The 17,575-nt window shown below is 45.3% G+C and overlaps 1 protein-coding gene across 10 annotated transcripts in view; it reads left to right on the forward strand.

Moving 5' to 3' along the window:
- SP110 (SP110 nuclear body protein) overlaps positions 1 to 17,167 on the forward strand; it is a 40,479-nt gene extending 23,312 nt beyond the window's left edge. Inside the window, exons 13-22 of one of the 10 annotated variants that reach the window (XR_003793970.1) lie at positions 184 to 252; positions 7,980 to 8,078; positions 8,540 to 8,682; positions 8,978 to 9,097; positions 13,193 to 13,306; positions 13,785 to 13,900; positions 14,496 to 14,604; positions 14,900 to 14,903; positions 15,562 to 15,702; positions 16,797 to 17,167. Coding sequence is in view for 9 of the 10 variants with exons in the window: in XM_029225453.1 (XP_029081286.1) it covers positions 184 to 252; positions 7,980 to 8,078; positions 8,540 to 8,682; positions 8,978 to 9,097; positions 13,193 to 13,306; positions 13,785 to 13,900; positions 14,496 to 14,604; positions 14,900 to 14,971; positions 15,562 to 15,702; positions 16,797 to 16,910 (1,097 nt within the window). In the remaining variant the exon portion in view is untranslated. Of the gene's footprint in view, positions 1 to 183; positions 253 to 7,979; positions 8,079 to 8,539; positions 8,683 to 8,977; positions 9,098 to 13,192; positions 13,307 to 13,784; positions 13,901 to 14,034; positions 14,057 to 14,495; positions 14,605 to 14,899; positions 14,972 to 15,561; positions 15,703 to 16,796 lie in introns of those variants that run through there. The other 9 variants (XM_029225453.1, XM_029225454.1, XM_029225457.1 and 6 more) reach the window with 9 other exon arrangements.
- Positions 17,168 to 17,575: the final 408 nt, after the last annotated feature.

A 17,575-nucleotide genomic window follows, 5' to 3' on the forward strand; every position in this document is an offset into this window, starting at 1 on the left:
ATTACCTGGAGCTTGCTGTATTTTTTTTGGTCAATGCTGTAATTTTTCTTTCATAAGAACTCCTGTCTCTCTTGCTCTCCAAACTGGTAGAAAGACAGAAAAAATTACTTTGAGATAGTGACGTATAAAGCACGTAAATCTATGTTTCCAGTTATAAATGACTATTAATTGTTTTCTTTTTAGAAAAGGAAAGGATAAAAGATGTCTGTTCAAGTGCAACAACAAGTTGTCACAGAAATATTCGCATAAAGAGTAAGTAAGTGAGAGGCAGGGCCTCGCCCTCAGGCTCCCCAGGGCCCTGGCCTGCTGTGCTGGTCAGGGCTGCACGCCTGGTCTCTGGGGGTGAGCACCCCGTTGCTTCTGCCCCCCTGTGCTCTGGTGTGTCTCTTGGGGACACAGTCCTCCTTTCCCTCCTTCTCCTTCCCCTCTTCCTCCGCTCCTTGAATTCATTTTCCCTCTCCTTTTTTTTCTTAAAGAATTGCCCTATTTTTAAAATATTTATTTATTCATTTATTTGGTTGCGCTTGGTGTTAGTTACGGCAGGCAGGTTCCTTAGTTGCAGCTTGCGGGCTCCTTAGTTGTGGCACGAGAACTACTAGTTGCGGCATGAATGTGGGATCTAGTTCCCTGACCAGGGATCGAACGCGGGCCCCCTGCATTGGGAGCATGGAGTCTTATCCACTGTGCCAACGGGGACGTCCCTCCCTCTGCTTTTATAACATACTTCTTGGGCATTATCTCTGGTCACTCTCCCTTCCCTCTTTAGGCGCCAGCCACACTGGCCTTTTTCCTCCGTTAACTTATTACTGAAGTATAACAGGTGCTACCAAATCTGGGGTCCACAGACTGGTGACATCTACAAGCCCGCTCACTGCAGGTCTGCAAAAATCAGGAGCTTGTAAATCAGCTGTGACTCTGAGCACACTGGTTTCATAGCAAGGCCCCAGTGGAAACAGCAGCACATTGATTTCTATTCTGGTCAGATTCCTGTCTCATCGCAGGCCGGCACCTTGAGGAGCACTGATGCACCGTGCTTGTGGAAAAATGCAAGTATATACTGCACAGCTTCAGGAATGAACACAAAGGGAAAGGCCACACGTACCCAGCACCCAGGTCAAGAAATAGAACATAATCCACACCCATATTCCAATCCCTACCCAGAGCCCCAAGGGTCGCCAGCAGCCTGATTTCTCTGAGCATCGTCACTTTGACATGAACGCTTCACCCTCCATCCTTCTCAGGGCCTGCTCAGTATGTCTCCTCCCTCCTTCACACGCTCCGTCCCCAAAGCCAACCCCCTCACCCTCCCTCCTTTGTTACACAGCCTCCGAGTCACCTTGAACAAAGCCTTCTCTGACCCAGCAGGCAGGGTATTTTTTCTTGGTGGCACTTGTCACATTTTTTCTTGATGTCACAAATGTCACATCATTTGTTTCTGATAGTATCAGATCTCTTTTTTAAAAATTTATTTTATTGAAGTATAGTTGGCTTACAATATTGTGTTAATTTCTACTGTACAGCAAAGTGATTCAGTTAGGTATACACGTACATGTATCTATTCTTTTTCAAATTTTTTTCTCATTTAGGTTGTTAGATAATATTGAGCAGAGTTCCCTGTTCTAGACAGTAGGTTCTTGTTGGTTATCCATTTTATGTTTTTCTATTTACTTATTTTAACATCTTTATTGGAGTATAATTGCTTTACAATGGTGTGTTAGTTTCTGCTTTATAACAAAGTGAATCAGCTATACATATACATATATCCCCATATGTCCTCCTTTTTGTGTCTCCCTCCCACCCTCCCTATCCCACCCCCCTAAGTGGTCACAAAGCACCAAGCTGCTCTCCCCGTGCTATGTGGCTGCTTCCCACTAGCTAGCTATTTTACATTTGGTAGTGTACATATATGTCCACGCCACTCTCTCACTTCACCCCAGCTTACCCTTCCCCACCCCCCGTCCTCAGGTCCATTCTCTAAGTCTGTGTCTTTATTCCTGTCCTGCCCCTAGGTTCCTCAGAACCTTTTTTTTTAGATTCCATATATATGTATTAGCATACAGTATTTGTTTTTCTCTTTCTGACTTACTTCACTCTGTATGACCGTCTCTAGGTTATCCATTTTAAATATAGTGGCGTGTTAATGTCAATCCCAAACTCCCAAACTATCCCTCCCCCGGACCCTTCCCCCCTGGTAACCATAAGTTCGTTCTCTAAGACTGTGAGTCTGTTTCTGTTTTATCACAAGTGTAATTAACTGTCTGTGTACATCCTGTTCACTGAGCGAAACTCAAATGAGGTCAGAACATGGGTCCATCTTGCTCATTGCTCAATGTCTCCTCTGTGCCTTGCGGTTTGTGCTTAAATAGCTGTCAAATCAATACATTATTCATTCTTTCTCGTCAAGTATGAATACCAATATCAGGGCCTCCAGCGACGCATACAGTAAACTTCATGAAATTGAAAAAGTGCCCCTTCCACCATACACTTGACCTACGTCTGTCAGAGCTGATTCTTGAGACCAGGCCCTTTGCTGCCCTCTGCTGGAAGAACGTAGGAAGGGTGCAAATGGATTACAGCTCTGATGTGACTAGGAGCTCCCCACCCTCCCACCGTAAAGAGGAAATCCTTATTCAGTGCACATCCCACACTACCATATGCAGAGGCCCTGCCAACAATATATAAGTGTGTACAGCACTTTACAGTTGGCAAAGCACTTTGTTCCACATTTTGCCATTTAATCCTCAAAGAGGTATTTTTCGGTCCATTTTCCAGATTCAATTAGAGCATAAAAGACTTGCATGAGCTAAAATCAACCTAGGTGTTTTAGTCCCAAGTCCTTTGTCCTTTACACTAAAAAAAACTCCTGGTGTTTTTAGGAAACACAAGTAGGAAGCAAATAGTCCAGGCAAAGGCTGAGAGCTCTCCATCTGCACCAGCTTCTCCTGTCTCCTTAGCACCTCCACCCTGGCTGTGACTTCTGATTTAACGTCATGCCTCTGTGCTGTTATCCATCATATGATGTGGAGTCTTGTTGCGGTGTTTCTGATGCCATGGAAAGAGCACGAGACTAGGGGCCGGCACGTCCGGATTCCAGTGCTACCTCCGTCTCACACAGTGTGGTGACCGCCAGCAATTCTCTCTCCAAATCTGCGCCTGAGCCCCCATCTATAACATGAGGATCATTGCCATTGCCTTTCTTTTGTTACAGGTTGTAGTGAAAATAAACAATAGAATGTGTGTGCTGCTTTTACTATTCCCATAACTAGCGCTTCTCCTCCAGCCACTCCATCCCCCGCCAGGCCCCTTGTGTACAAATCATAGAGCTCCGGCCTTCTCCCCAGGCCATGTCTTTGCAGGCATAGTTTCACCCTGTGCCTTTTCTCTATGTTCTGTAAGAACCCCTGTACTTAGTCTTCCCAATCGCTCACTAGGTTTTTTTCCATTCTGCTTTTCCTTGTTCTTTTCATTTCCTCCACCAGGCTTTTCATCTCTATGAACTCCCTTTGTTCTTCCCCCGCCCCGGCCGTGCAGCATGTGGGATCTTAGTTCCCTCACCAGGGGTCGCACCTGGGCCCCATGCATTGGAAGCTCCAAGCCTTAACCACTGGACCGCCAGGGAAGTCCCGCCCTTTGTTCTTTAATTGCTGACTTCTAGCAGACTTCCCACGTTTGCTCACATTTACTAGAAGTGACCTAATAGATGCAGGAGAGCTCCACACAGGCCTCGCCCTCAGGCTTCCATCCTTAGAGGCTTGTTTACTGAGATGAGGGGTGAGATGGAGCCAAATGCAGTATCATCAGGACCACATCGGAAAGCTGTCTCCCTTCCTTTGCGACATCTTTGTCTGCTTTTGGTATCAGGGTGATGGTGGCCTCGTACAATGAGTTTGGGAGTGTTCCTCCCTCTGCTATATTTTGGAAGAGTTTGAGAAGGGTAGGTGTTAGCTCTTCTCTAAATGTTTGATAGAATTCGCCTGTGAAGCCGTCTGGTCCTGGGCTTTTGTGTGTTGGAAGATTTTTAATCACAGTTTCAATTTCAGTGCTTGTGATTGGTCTGTTTATATTTTCTATTTCTTCCTTGTTCAGTCTCGGAAGGTTGTGCTTTTCTAAGAATTTGTCCATTTCTTCCAGGTTGTCCATTTTATTGGCATAGAGTTGCTTGTAGTAATCTCTCATGATCCTTCGTATTTCTGCAGTGTCAGTTGTTACTTCTCCTTTTTCATTTCTAATCCTATTGATTTGAGTCTTCTCCCTTTCGTTCTTGATAAGTCTGCCTAATGGTTTATCAATTTTGTTTATCTTCTCAAAGAACCAGCTTTTAGTTTTATTGATCTTTGCTATTATTTGCTTCATTTCTTTTTCATTTATTTCTGATCTGATCTTTATGATTTCTTTCCTTCTGCTAACTTTCGGGGGTTTTTGCCAATATCACTGATGAACATAGATGCAAAATCCTCAACAAACTACTAGCAAACAGAATCCGACAGCACATTAAAAGGATCATACACCATGATCAAGTGGGGTTTATCCCAGGAATGCAAGGATTCTTCAGTATATGCAAATCAATCAATGTGATACACCATATTAACAAATTGAAGGAGAAAAACCATATGATCATGTAAATAGATGCAGAGAAAGCTTTCGACAAAATTCAACACCCATTTAGGATAAAAACCTTCCAGAAAGTAGGCATAGAGGGAACTTACCTCAACATAATAAAGGCCATTTATGACAAACCCACAGCCAACATCGTCCACAATGGTGAAAAACTGAAACCATTTCCACTAAGATCAGGAACAAGACAAGGTTGCCCACTCTTACCACTATTATTCAACATAGTTTTGGGAGTTTTAGCCACAGCAACAAGAGAAGAAAAAGAAATAAAGGAATCCAAATTGGAAAAGAAGAAATAAAGCTGTCACTTTTTGCAGATGACATGTTACTATACATAGAGAATCCTAAAGATGCTACCAGAAAACTACTAGATCTAATCAATGAATTTGGTAAAGTAGCAGGATACAAAACTGATGAACAGAAATTTCTGGCATTCCTATACACTAATGATGAAAAATCTGAAAGTGAAATTAAGAAAGCACTCCCATTTACCACTGCAACAAAAAGAAGAACATATGTAGGAGTAAACCTACCTAAGGAGACAAGAGACCCATATGCAGAAAATGATAAGACACTGATGAAAGAAATTAAAGATGATACAAATAGATGGAGAGATATACCATGTTCTTGGATTGGAAGAATCAACATTGTGAAAATGACTCTACTACCCAAAGCAATCTACAGATTCAGTGCAATCCCTATATAACTACCACTGGCATTTTTCACAGAACTAGAACAAAAAATCTCACAATTTGTGTGGAAACACAAAAGACCCTGAATAGCCAAAGCAATCTTGAGAAAGAAAAACAGAGCTGGAGGAATCAGGCTCCCAGACTTCAGACTATACTACAAACCTACAGTAATCAAGACAGTATGGTACCGGCACAAAAACAGAAATATAGATCAATGGTACAGGATAGAAAGCCCAGAGATAAACCCACACACATATGGTCACATTATCTTTGATAAAGGAGGCAAGAATATACAGTGGAGAAAAGACAGCTGCTTCAATAAGTGGTGCTAGGAAAACTGGACAGCTACATGTAAAAGAATGAAACTAGAACACTCCCTAACACCATACACAAAAATAAACTCAAAATGGATTAAAGACCTAAATGTAAGGCCAGACACCATCAAACTCTTAGAGGAAATATAGGCAGAACACTCCATGACATAAATCACAGCAAGATCCTTTTTGACCCACCTCCTAGAGAAATGGAAATAAAAACAAAAATAAACAAATGGGACCTAATGAAACTTAAAAGCTTTTGCCCAGCAAAGGAAACCATAAACAAGATGAAAAGACAACCCTCAGAATGGGAGAAAATATTTGCAAATGAAGCAACTGACAAAGGATTAATCTCCAAAATTTACAAGCAGCTCATGCAGCTCAATATCAAAAAAATAAACAATGCAATCCAAAAATGGGCTGAAGACCTAGACATTTCTCCAAAGAAGATATACAGATTGCCAACAAACACATGAAAGGATGCTCAACATCACTAATCATTAGAGAAATGCAAATCAAAACTGCAATGTGGTATCATCTCACACCAGTCAGAATGGCCATCATCAAAAAATCTACAAACAGTAAGTGTGGAGAAAAGGGAACCCTCTTGCACTTTTGGTGGGAATGTAGATTGATACAGCCACTATGGAGAACAGTATGGTGGTTCCTTAAAAAACTAACAGTAGGGGCTTCCCTGGTGGCGCAGTGGTTGAGAGTCCGCCTGCCGATGCAGGGGACACGGGTTCGTGCCCCGGTCCAGGAAGATCCCACATGCCACCGAGCGGCTGGGCCTGTGAGCCGTGGCTGCAGAGCCTGCACGTCCGGGGCCTGTGCTCTGCAATGGGAGAGGCCACAACAGTGAGAGGCCCGAGTACCGCAAAAAAAAAAAAAAAAAAGAACCTAACAGTAGAACTACCATACAACCAGCAATCCCACTACTGGGCATATACCCTGAGAAAACCATCATTCAAAAAGAGTCATGTACCACAATGTTCATTGCAGCTCTATTTACAATAGCCAGGACATGGAAACAGCCTAAGTGTCCATCAACAGATGAATGGATAAAGGAGATATGGCACATATATAAATGGAATATTAGCTATAAAAAGAAACAAAATTGAGCTATTTGTAGTGAGGTGGATGGAACTAGAGTCTGTCATACAGAGTGAAGTAAGTCAGAAGAGAAAAACAAATACCATATGCCAACACATGTATATGGAATCTAAGAAAAAAAAATGGTCATTGAAGAACCTACGGGCAAGATGGGGATAAAGATGCAGACCTACTAGAGAATGGACTTGAGGATATGGGGAGGGGAAAGGGTAAGCTGGGACAAAGTGAGAGAGTGGCATGGACATATATACACTACCAAACGTTAAGGTAGATAGCTAGTGGGAAGCAGCTGCATAGCACAGGGAGATCAGCTTGGTGCTTTGTGACCACCTAAAGTGGTGGGATAGGGAGGGGGGGAGGAAGGGAGATGCAAGAGCGAAGAGATATGGGAACACATGTATATGTATAACTGATTCACTTTGTTATAAAGCAGAAACTAGCACACCATTGTAAAGCAATTATACTCCAATAAAGATGTTTAAAAAAAAGTCCAAAAAAAAAGAAGCAGCTCCTGCGGTCTGTCTCTAATGAATTCACCCACAACGAGGCTGCGGGGAGGGGAAGCAGGAATTGCTGATGTTAACCCTTTTACAATTCCTTCTCCTGAATCAGAACCCCAGCTCCCTACTCAGGGGCTGTGAGTTGCCAAATCCCTCCATAGGCAATGTGCAAACCCTAGAGCTCTCCAGGGTTTTCTTTTACTCATAGAGGAAGAAGCAGGGAAACAATCAAACGATGAAGACTTACACTATCCCTTCAGTGCTAACTGCCTCACTCATCCCCATCTTGGTTTGAATCAGGCAATAAAATCAGAGAGAAATTTTCTCCAGCTACGTGAATGCAAATAAATATTTTGGGTCGGCAACTCCCATCAGCACAGAGGGATAAACAGGATGTTTATGGAATAAAGGAACTTTAGGTGACAGTCAATGAATTTGTGAATTTAAACACATTCACTGAAGAAGCACAGTATGTTTTATTAAATTATTTTATTTGATGTAGTGTTGGCAGGGGTAGTTTTGTTTTTTAGAGACCCCTCTGTTCACATATCTCATCTGCTTCTCAAAATGGAAGACTTCCTGTAAATTAACCAGAGGATGCTCCCTACTGCCACTCATGTTATTATTATTACTATTATTAGTAATAATAGTAACATATCATTACTAGTTAGAATTCATGAAAAATTCCTGAGGGAGACAGAATGAAGACTGAGGAACGCTAATCTGTTCTTTTCTACTTTCAGGAAAACCTGAAGGTGAAACTCTGGATTTTCACTCCCCTAAACTTCCTGTGACCTGTGGTGAGGCAAAGGGGATTTTATATAAGGAGAAAATGAAACGAGGTGAGTTCCTCGATCTTCTGCTCTTTGGAAACCCTAGATGAAGGAATCACTAGAAGGGAAGGAAATATCCACATGTGTCATTGTCCAGGAAATGGGTCCTCCAGGCTAGGCTGCAGAAAAAGCAACGGTTTTTAAGAAGGAATTTTCAACCTTTTCAATGTCATGGTACATCTGATGACCAGGCCACTCCCGTCCCACATGGAAGTCACCCATGGACCCTGTGACACATGTCCTTGCCACATAAAAGGCAAATTCTGTCCCAGTCCTTCACCAGTAGGGCAGGTTTTAGGTCTTCCTTCAGTCTGAGAGAGGAGGAATCAGACCCCCCTGCTACTGCTTCCACCTCACAGGGAGTCTCTGGACCCAGAAAGGTAGAGCATCACAAGTAGGGGGTTGGAGGTTTAGGGTGAATTCACAGAGGACGGAAGTGGATCCAGGAATGGGCTGTCTTTACCTTACAGGCTCCTCAGAGAAGTGTATTCAGAACAAGAAGGGACTTTGGTTCACACCAAGAGAATTTGAAATCGAAGGAAAACGGAAACAATCAAAGAACTGGAAGAGGAGTGTGCTTTGCAGAGGAAAGACCCTAGAACAGCTGCTGGAGGTATTGGAATAACACGGGACACATAGGTGATGAGTTTAATTCCTTGAAGGATGAGTGGAATTTCAATAACAGAAGGGTGAAGAAATTCCCATTAGGCTTCCACAGCATGATTGAGAAAAAGCTAAACGATCATAGAAGAACATTGTGCGTGAGAAATTTAGGAACATAGATTGGTGCTAACGGTGGGGAACTTTAAATGCAAGGAGGGATTCAAGAAGCTTAGCCTGGTGGTATCAGAGGGGGTGGGCTGGAAGGAAACTAGATGGAGACAGAGACACCTGTCTTGTTTCATTAGGAAGTGGAAACTTGGATATTTACCAAAGAAGAACCTCGAGAACAACCCCATTCATTGACCCACCCTCTCTTTCAGAAAGGACTTCTGCTCTGTCCTCCAAGAAGAAGTCTCAAGAGAGAGGTAAATAGCAGGTGAACTTATACCGCATTCTCAGTCGTCATGTTGCCAACTTTCTGTGTCCCAAGGCTTGCCTGGGAGTTCTCAACTTTCCCAGCCTCAAGTCACCTTCCCGTTTCAGCACTGCATCTTCATGACAACTGCTTTAGCACACTGGTACATGTACATGCCACCATTATTTTCAAAGTTAATTTTAAGAAGGGGAAGCAAATAACTCTTTAAAGTAAAGATTAGGACAAAAGCGTGTGTTTTAGGAAAAGATCTGTATATTTGGATGATTACTAACAAAAGACGTCAGAAATAGAGTGCCCTAGTTTGAAAAGTAGATACGGTATTGAAATAGACAAGAACAGAATAAGAAAGAATAAGAAGATCATCGCTGATTGAACTCCACGTATTCCTCAATTCAACATGCTCATTACTGGTAGCACCAGAATGGAATAATGTGTTTGAACTGAGCTTTGTCTCTGCACAACCTCCCTCCAGGTGAAAATGGCAGTCATCCATTGGCTGTACCCGCTGCCCCTCCCCAGCTGTCTTTACTTCTGTAAATACAACTTCCAGTCCCGTTAGATACGAACCTCCAGCAGAGGCAGTGGTGCCTCTCCCATCTTGCCCTGGAGGTTAGCCTGACACTTGGCTGGATTCATTCAATGTTTATAAGGCAATGATCCCCCAAAGCTGTTTATTGTATAAACCATCTTTTCCATGCTGATTTGAAGTATCTTGGTATGTTTAGGGAGGCTCCTTGTCATGGCAAAAAATAGGGAAGAATACGGATGTCCATCAGTATTGTAAAATAAACTGATACATCAACAGAATAATACTTTTTAAAAATGGATGGTTTGCAGGTATAGACCCATCCTTCAGTCAGTGGAAAACCACCCAAGGGTTTTAAGGTCAAGAAAGCTTCAGGAAGCTTAAACTGGGAAGAACATGTATGGAAGGACATTGCTTACGTGAATATGTAAGGCTATGACTAAAAAAATATCTGAAAGAATCAGTTATTCTGGGATGGGATTCCATATGATATATTTATGTACAGGTGGAATTTTTATAATGATCATTAATTACTTTTGTAACCAGAAACAAAATAAAGATATTTAAAATCCAGATCCTTAATGGCCCCAGTATTATAGTTCCTTCTTATTCATAATGCTACAAGTCAGCAAATGAGAGCCAGGGGCACACTTGACCTGACCATTCAGTCCCTCCATCAGGAGCCACGTTGAGATAAAGAAAACAAAGTTTAGTTCTGATCATGAATGGACCAGTGCAGGCCTTTCCCCCAGCAACATTTTTTAACATGTCACTGTCACTCTGCAGTATACCCAGTCTCCACTGGTGTCTAGCTCTGTTTATGTGTACCAGCAAGAGATCTGATGCTAATACTATAAGCACGTGTTTTGTGGCTGCCCTGCAGGCGCTGCTCCCTTGACCCAAGGCAAAATGGGCAGCTCAGGGCCTGTGAGAGCCTCTACTTCCAGAAGGGCCCAGTATGCAGCCAAAAGTTGCTACCCTAATGGCATGTAGTGGGGGACTGATAGTTTTTGCTTTTGTTTTTTGGGGGTGGGGGTTTGGACAAATTCTAGAGCCTTTTGTTGAGGAGTCCCCATTCAAAGTGGGCTGAGTTGCAAATAACAACTTAAACGGGTACAAGTAAAACCTGTGAATGAGGACTATGTTACCCTCAGAGCTCAAAAGGGGTAAAAATGTTGGGCAGTTGTTGTGGGATTGAGTATTCAGAGGGTCAGTTATCGTTTCTTGACAGTGTCAGGAATAGAGCAGCCCTCAGCTGACCAAACAAAGCCCAGAGATTTGCTGAGCTGGTAGGGCCTCGTACTGCGTGTGGGGTGATGACCCTTCCCTTTCCCTGAGTTCCTTTCTGAGTAGTTGTATATTCTGAATGAGTATGTCAAAGGAGAAGGATGTCATCAGTGTGGTGTCATACCTGTGCTCCCGGGGGAAGTCGGATGCAGTCACAATTTTGCCTGCAGAGACTGTGCGTGACGGCAAAGCTGTAGAGGTACCCCATGGTAGCCAGGTAAAGGCGTGTTGTATCCCTGCAAAGGTGGAGGCCAGCTGCAGCTGAGATGCTATTGAAATAAGCACTAAACAGAACATATTAGCCAAATCTGTGACAGTAAAGCATTTACCACTCGCTAAGTGGATGGCATCAGTAATTGCAATAATATTGGGTATAGGGACCTTCATGGGTGGGGCGCCTTTGTGAGTAACGGTATGCCACTAAATTTAAACAAGGTACCCGCTATCCTCTTAGGGTATTTACCAAACATATAACAGAGGACAAACTGGTATACCTTACCTTAACCATCAAAACTGTTGCCTTACCTAAATGCCCCAAGGTCATAACACTCATTGCCCTAAAATATCCTGTAGTGGGCATTGATGCTCTGATCCAACAAATAATAAAGTAAAATAAAATTAAATCTTTGGCACAATCAGCTTTATAAAATGGACCTTCCTCTCTGTTAAAATAGTTAACAGAACTCAGTATAAATTAAAACAAGGCCTTCGAGGATAGAAACTTATAATACACGATCTATATATTTAGAGCAAGAGTGGGCATTTAACTGCCCAATTTGGCCTGTTCTTAAACTTGGAAAGAGGGAATGGTGCCTCATGGTGGATGCCCGCAATCTCAGTGCCGTGGCCCAGCAGCCAACCACACAGCTCAAAGCATAAGCCAGGAGGGAGCAGAGCCAGTTAGCAATCCATAGCAAAAGAAGAAAGACCCCTGGGCAGGCGGGGTGGTCACCCAGACTCCTGCTTGCTAACCCAAGTGGGTTCAGATAGTGAAACCAATGATGCAACACATGTACTAAGAGAGAATGAAAGATTTATTACCCACATACAGAGTCTTTCTGGGAAGAGGCAAGGTAGGCCACCCAAGCTGATCTGAAAATGGCTTGAGCTAATAGAGGGTGTAGCCCGACGTTTTATTCTGGTGGGGCAAGGTGAGGACTCCCTTGCTGGGGCGGGGTGTGTCTGGCTTGAACTTCTCACTGTGGTCGAGGGAGGGAGGGCATGTGCTTTCCCATCACCTTGCCCAGATGTGCCAAGAGGGGAAGTTGGGCTTGAAGCCATCAACAGTCAAACATGAAAACCGGAGTCAAACTATTACAGAATGTGATTGTGGGGTTGTATGTCCTTTCTCTACCATTTCTTTATCATATCATGTGTGCTGGAAACTTTCACTCCAGAGTACGGCAAGAGTGGTGGAGTGAGGAGTAGCAATGGTGCTCAAGGCTCTGGACCCAACCGATGTCTCAGCCAGGAGGAGTGGGCCGGTCTGGGCTCTCCGGGAACTGGCATCTGTACTCTGGACCAGGGCAGGCCACGTGTCCAGTCAGAGGCAAGAATGGCCGTAGAGTGTCAACCCCAAGAACAGAGAAAGGCAGACTGACAAGTTCAGGATGGGAAGGCCAGAAAGGTTCCCTGACATTCAGGGTTGGAGAGTCCTCCTTATGAGGCCCTGGGGCCTAGTAAGTGGAGAGGGTGAGCAGGAAGCCCCCCGCCCAGTTAAGAGAGGTGAACAGAGTCCCAGATCAAGAAGATTTTTCACTCTGGCTGAGTGGCTAGTTTTGCAAATGGACAAAACATGTCCATCCTTTATGCCCTTGCGCAGGTCCTCATTATTTGTATTATGGACGGTTGAGGGTAGTGGCAGGGTTTCTTTCCTTGGGTGTAACTGATTCCCAGGCCCTTCGAGGCTTTGCTCCAGCTCTTGATGGTCTATTTCCTGACCACCTTCCATCCATCTGGTGGGGACAGTATCACAGTCGGGCAAAGGCAGAAGGACCCCTCTTCCTGACTCCCACCTTTAGTGCAGAGAAAATGTTCCCTTGGGCGCGTGGAGCCCAGCACTGTCTGTCTTGTGGGGCTGGGAGCGGAACCGGGGTTCCTGCCTGTGAATATTTATCCATCTGTAAAGACCGTGTTCCTCACATAAATCACTTGGAGAATTTACTACATTTAAAGGCCATGGGAAAGACCCCTATGGTTCCTCAGGCCCCCAAAACAACACATTTACACAGCAACTCTCTGTCTTTGTATATCTTTCTTTCTGTGTGTCAGCATAACGTCAGAGACTGTTCTCTGAGCTGCCAACACGTTTGCCTGGCACGGCGCACATTGGATGAGGACAGCTCTGACCCAGGCACGGGCAGCCTTGGGGCCAACCTAACTCAGGTACTAACTTACTTTGACTGCAGAGAAAAAGCATTCCTCCTTTCCAAGGCTTGTCAGATGAGACAGTTGCCCAAAGCTGTGTTTTCTCCAATTTCGTGTACTTACAAACCCTCCCTGGGATCCTGTTAAAAGGCAAATTTCGATTCAGTAGGTCTGCGATTCTAACCAGCTCCCAGATAACGCTGATGCCGCTGGTCCTTAGTCCACACTTGGTGCAGTAAGGACTTAAACGACCTTCCAGCCCCTTCCAGCTCTGACGATCTGTGGTTCAGGCAGTGATGTGGCAGTTCTTGCCGCCTGCTCTTCCGCGATCGCAAGGCCGGGCTGGTCCTCGGTCTGCGGGCGTTCCCAGTGCGCGCCCAGCTGGGTCAGGCCGAAGCGTCTAGTGGGACACGAACGCCGTGTTCCAGATTCCCGCAGTGTCAGTGTCCGCGGTTCCTTCGGACCCCAGCGGTGCCCGCATTATCTCCCTTTCTAGCAGGAAAACTCCAGGGAATGTGAGGTATGCTGTAGAGGGGGGCCGCTGCTCTGCTGTGACACTTGTCCAAGGGCCTTTCATGAGGACTGTCACATCCCACCTGCAGAGGCCAAGAGGTTAGTGAGACGCAGTCCGCCTCGTGCGCGTACACTTCGCCCAGGTCGCTCCTCTCCACGTGGAAGAGCATCCTGGGCTCGGGTGGCCCAGCACAGCCCAGCGGGGCCGCAGCCTGTGTTCCCTCTGGTATCAGTGTCTGAGTCCGTGGCTGAGCCACCCTGACTGCCACTGCCTCCGGGAGATGGCCTTTCCTAGTTTCGTAACCCAGACTCCTGTCCAAGGAGGGTAAGGGACGAAAAACACCAGTTGTCTGTGAGTATTCAGAAAAGACAGGAAACGTGGCCTGCTTCTCCCATTTCCCCAGGGTCTCGACAGGCTGATGGAGCCTGGGTCCCCCAGGGGCTTAAGACCCAGTTTCCAATACTTGGGGCTGGTGGGCAGGGCTCCCTGTTCTCCCAGCAGCTCTGAGGGGGGAAGGAGAGCCCACCACTTACCCTGACACCACACTGACCCCTTTGTCGCTGCCTTGATGGGAGACCCCCCCTTGGGAGGTGTCCCCTTCATCCCTGGCCGCGCCCATCAGCCATTCCCGAAAGGAAAACGGTGACTGTTTCCAGGGACCTTGCCCTCGCTCACTTATGTCCGGCCCCTCAGGAGCGCGTGGAGTTGCACCTTCTGCAGGATGAAGGAGTCTTCTGGAAGCCAGCAGTGTCTCGGGGAATCTGGGGTCCTGGCAAGGCAGATGCAGCCCGAGGAGCAGTTGGTGAGTCGGATGGGAACCCCAAGCCTACCCCTTTCCCCTCAAAGAGGCAAAGGGTCCAGGAAAGTGCACCCAAAGGAAGCCTTCAGTGTCTCACTTCAGAGGATGCAGCTTCAGTGCCCAAACATGGAGGACAAACAGAATTCAACCCCCACCCCACGCCATCATGGTGCATATTGGCAAACAGGGTCGGAAGTCCGCTGTGCTTGGCTGCCCCTGTTTGTGGTACCTGGGCAAAAGCTTGGCTTCACTTTCTCCAAATAACATTTCCCTTTAAATCCCTCTTCGCACTTTACAGAAATGTGAGTTTCTCCTCTTGAAAGCCTACTGTCATCCACAAAGCTCTTTCTTCACGGAGACCCCATGTAATGTAAGCCCTATTAGATGTTTCTCATCCTCTGGGCATCTCTCTGATGTTAAACTCATTCTGGAAACGTGGAGCGTGCGTCCTGCAGGTACCTCTGTTTGCAGGGAACAGAAAGTTTAGCTGCGGACTCCAGAGTGGCGCTGCCAGAGTTGAATGGGGTTCAAACTCGACCCCACTGCATACCAGCTCTGGGACACAGACGAGTTGCTTCTCCTGCCCTGTATCTCAGTTTCTCCTTCTCTTCTGTGGGAATGTCTTTCTTAGAGAGAGCATAGCGTTGAGGGTACAGACTCAGGAGACTTGAACTGTGGGTTCAGTGTAGCTCTGCCAGTTTTTAGCTGTGAAATCTTGGGTAGGTTACTTAACTTCTCCATCCCTTGGTTTCTCATCAATAAAACGGGTAATTATAGTACCAATCTCTTAGGGTTGTTGTGGAGATCCTATGTTAATTAGTGGCAAAGCTTAGAACAATGCCTGGCACATAGATGTCGGATGTTATTATCAGTATTACCCTGGAAATAAAGGCTTGTGTTGGATCTATTTCAGCGATGATGGCTATGCTAACATCACCTCTTTGATGGCTTTGCCCCTAGATTCGAGATTATGGTGAGCCCTTTAGGGAAGCCATGTGGTTGGACCTGGTTAAGGAAAGGCTGGCTGAGAAAGTGTACACAGTGGCCTGGTTTCTACGGGACATGCGCCTGATATTTCGCAACCATAAAACATTTTACAAGGTAAAGGGCATTTCCTGCCTCCGTTTCACATGCTTTCTGCTTTCCCCTCATTTCTGGCGCAGCAGAGCCTTGCAAGAAGCTTACCCAGTCTTGTCCCGGGGAGAGCTCAGAAAGACAAGGATTGTAGAAGGATACTGCCTCCAAATCCCAGAGGTGGAGAGGAGGATGTCCGAAAGAACAGCAAGCAGGACAGGGAAGGATCCTTGTAAACGGTGCCTGAAAAAAAAAATCCATCCTCAGTTTCAGAAAGATACGCTCCTCCCACCGAGGAGTCAATTTCATCCTGCCTCCCTGTTCAAACTAGGGGGAAGGCAGTTCATGCTTACATGGTCCTTCGTGCCTCAGAAACACAGAAATAAATGAATTAATTAATTTAAATGAAATAAATTAAACATTCAGGATGCTCATGCTTGGATTTTTACTCTTGAATTTCCCAGTGGACTCGAACATCCGGATTTGCCTTCAGCTGGTGTTGCCTCCACCCTTCATTAGTAGGGAGAGTCAATGAGTTGAGCTACCTTGCAATCCAAGGCATTCTTAGCTTTAGTTTATTGAGTTTCCCTGATTTTTACTCTTACTTATACAGGTATTTCTCGGGACACATCTAGGGTAGATTCTTATCTCCACCCAGCCTCCTTCCTCTCCTGCGTTCCACAAGTTGGCATGTTCATGAGCCACAGACTGTAAACTGGTGTCCATCCACGGAGCTGGAGGGGAAAGAGTCAACCCAGGGAGCCCCTTGATGCCTGGCACAGTCTTAGCCTTGGAGAACAGAAGGGTCAACCTTTCTTCAAAGAGTGGGCTTTCAAGAAAAGCTTTATCTTTCTCTGTTTTGCACCAAACTCAGGCTTTGCAGGCGTCAAAATCGGCTCATCGGTCAAGATCGCCTGTCAGGTCTAAGTTAACAGCCAGGCAGAGTCTCATGCATTTGAACATTTGAGCGGCAGGCAGCATCTTCCCACCTATTCTGCCGGACGGCGGGGGAAACACAGCGTTCGGGAAAGGGAGGACATGGCTCCTAAAAAAGCACGAGTGATTTGCTGGCCCTAATCCTTCGTCCTTAGACCTCTGTGTTTGCTTTTTTTCTCTTTCAGGCCTCCGACTTTGGTCAGGTAGGACTGGATTTAGAGGCAGAATTTGAAAAGGACCTCAAAGAAGTGCTTATGTTTCAGGAAGCCAGCGAGAACAGCTTCCAGGTTCCTCCTTGATCCTGTTCTGGACGAACTAAGGCATCCCAACTTCAGGATCCAGATGATGTGGCCCTGGCCCTCCTTAGATTGCCAACGAGTCTGGAATGTTATTGGCTGCCTCTTGACTCAAATCCAGACCCTTCAGAGCATTGTCACACCCTCCACCGCCTTTTATTGTTTCTTTTTATATTTCGCACCTCAAAAAGATTAAATATTTGCTTAATACTATTAAATACCCCATCACAGTTCATATTCTCCCCATTGTCTCATAAATCTTTTTACAATTGTTGTTTGAATTGGGATCCAAACAGCTTCCACACACTGAATTTGGCTAATCTATCTCTTAAGGCTCTTTTAATCTGTAAATTCCCCACTGCCTTTTTTCCTTGCTGTCTACTTTTTGGATAACCTGGGGTCTTTGTCCTATAACATTTTTCATATTCTGGATTTTTCTACATCCCCTTAATGGCATGTTTTTTTCTCCCTGGCGTTTTTTGTAAAGTAGAAGTTAGATCTAGAGGCTTGCTTAGATTCAGGTTTGGGTGGGCGGGGGGTGGAGGGGTACTTCGATTTGGCTTTTTAGTAAAGAGACTTCGCAGGGGGAGCTGTGTATTCATTTGTAATGTTAAGATCGTCCAGCAGGTTCAGGTGTTACCAGCCTGACCCATCTGTTATACATCACC

The sequence above is a fragment of the Monodon monoceros genome, unplaced genomic scaffold (genome assembly GCF_005190385.1).
Source record: "Monodon monoceros isolate NGI ecotype Baffin Bay Population unplaced genomic scaffold, NGI_Narwhal_1 Super_Scaffold_16, whole genome shotgun sequence".
Taxonomy (NCBI): Eukaryota; Metazoa; Chordata; class Mammalia; order Artiodactyla; family Monodontidae; genus Monodon; species Monodon monoceros.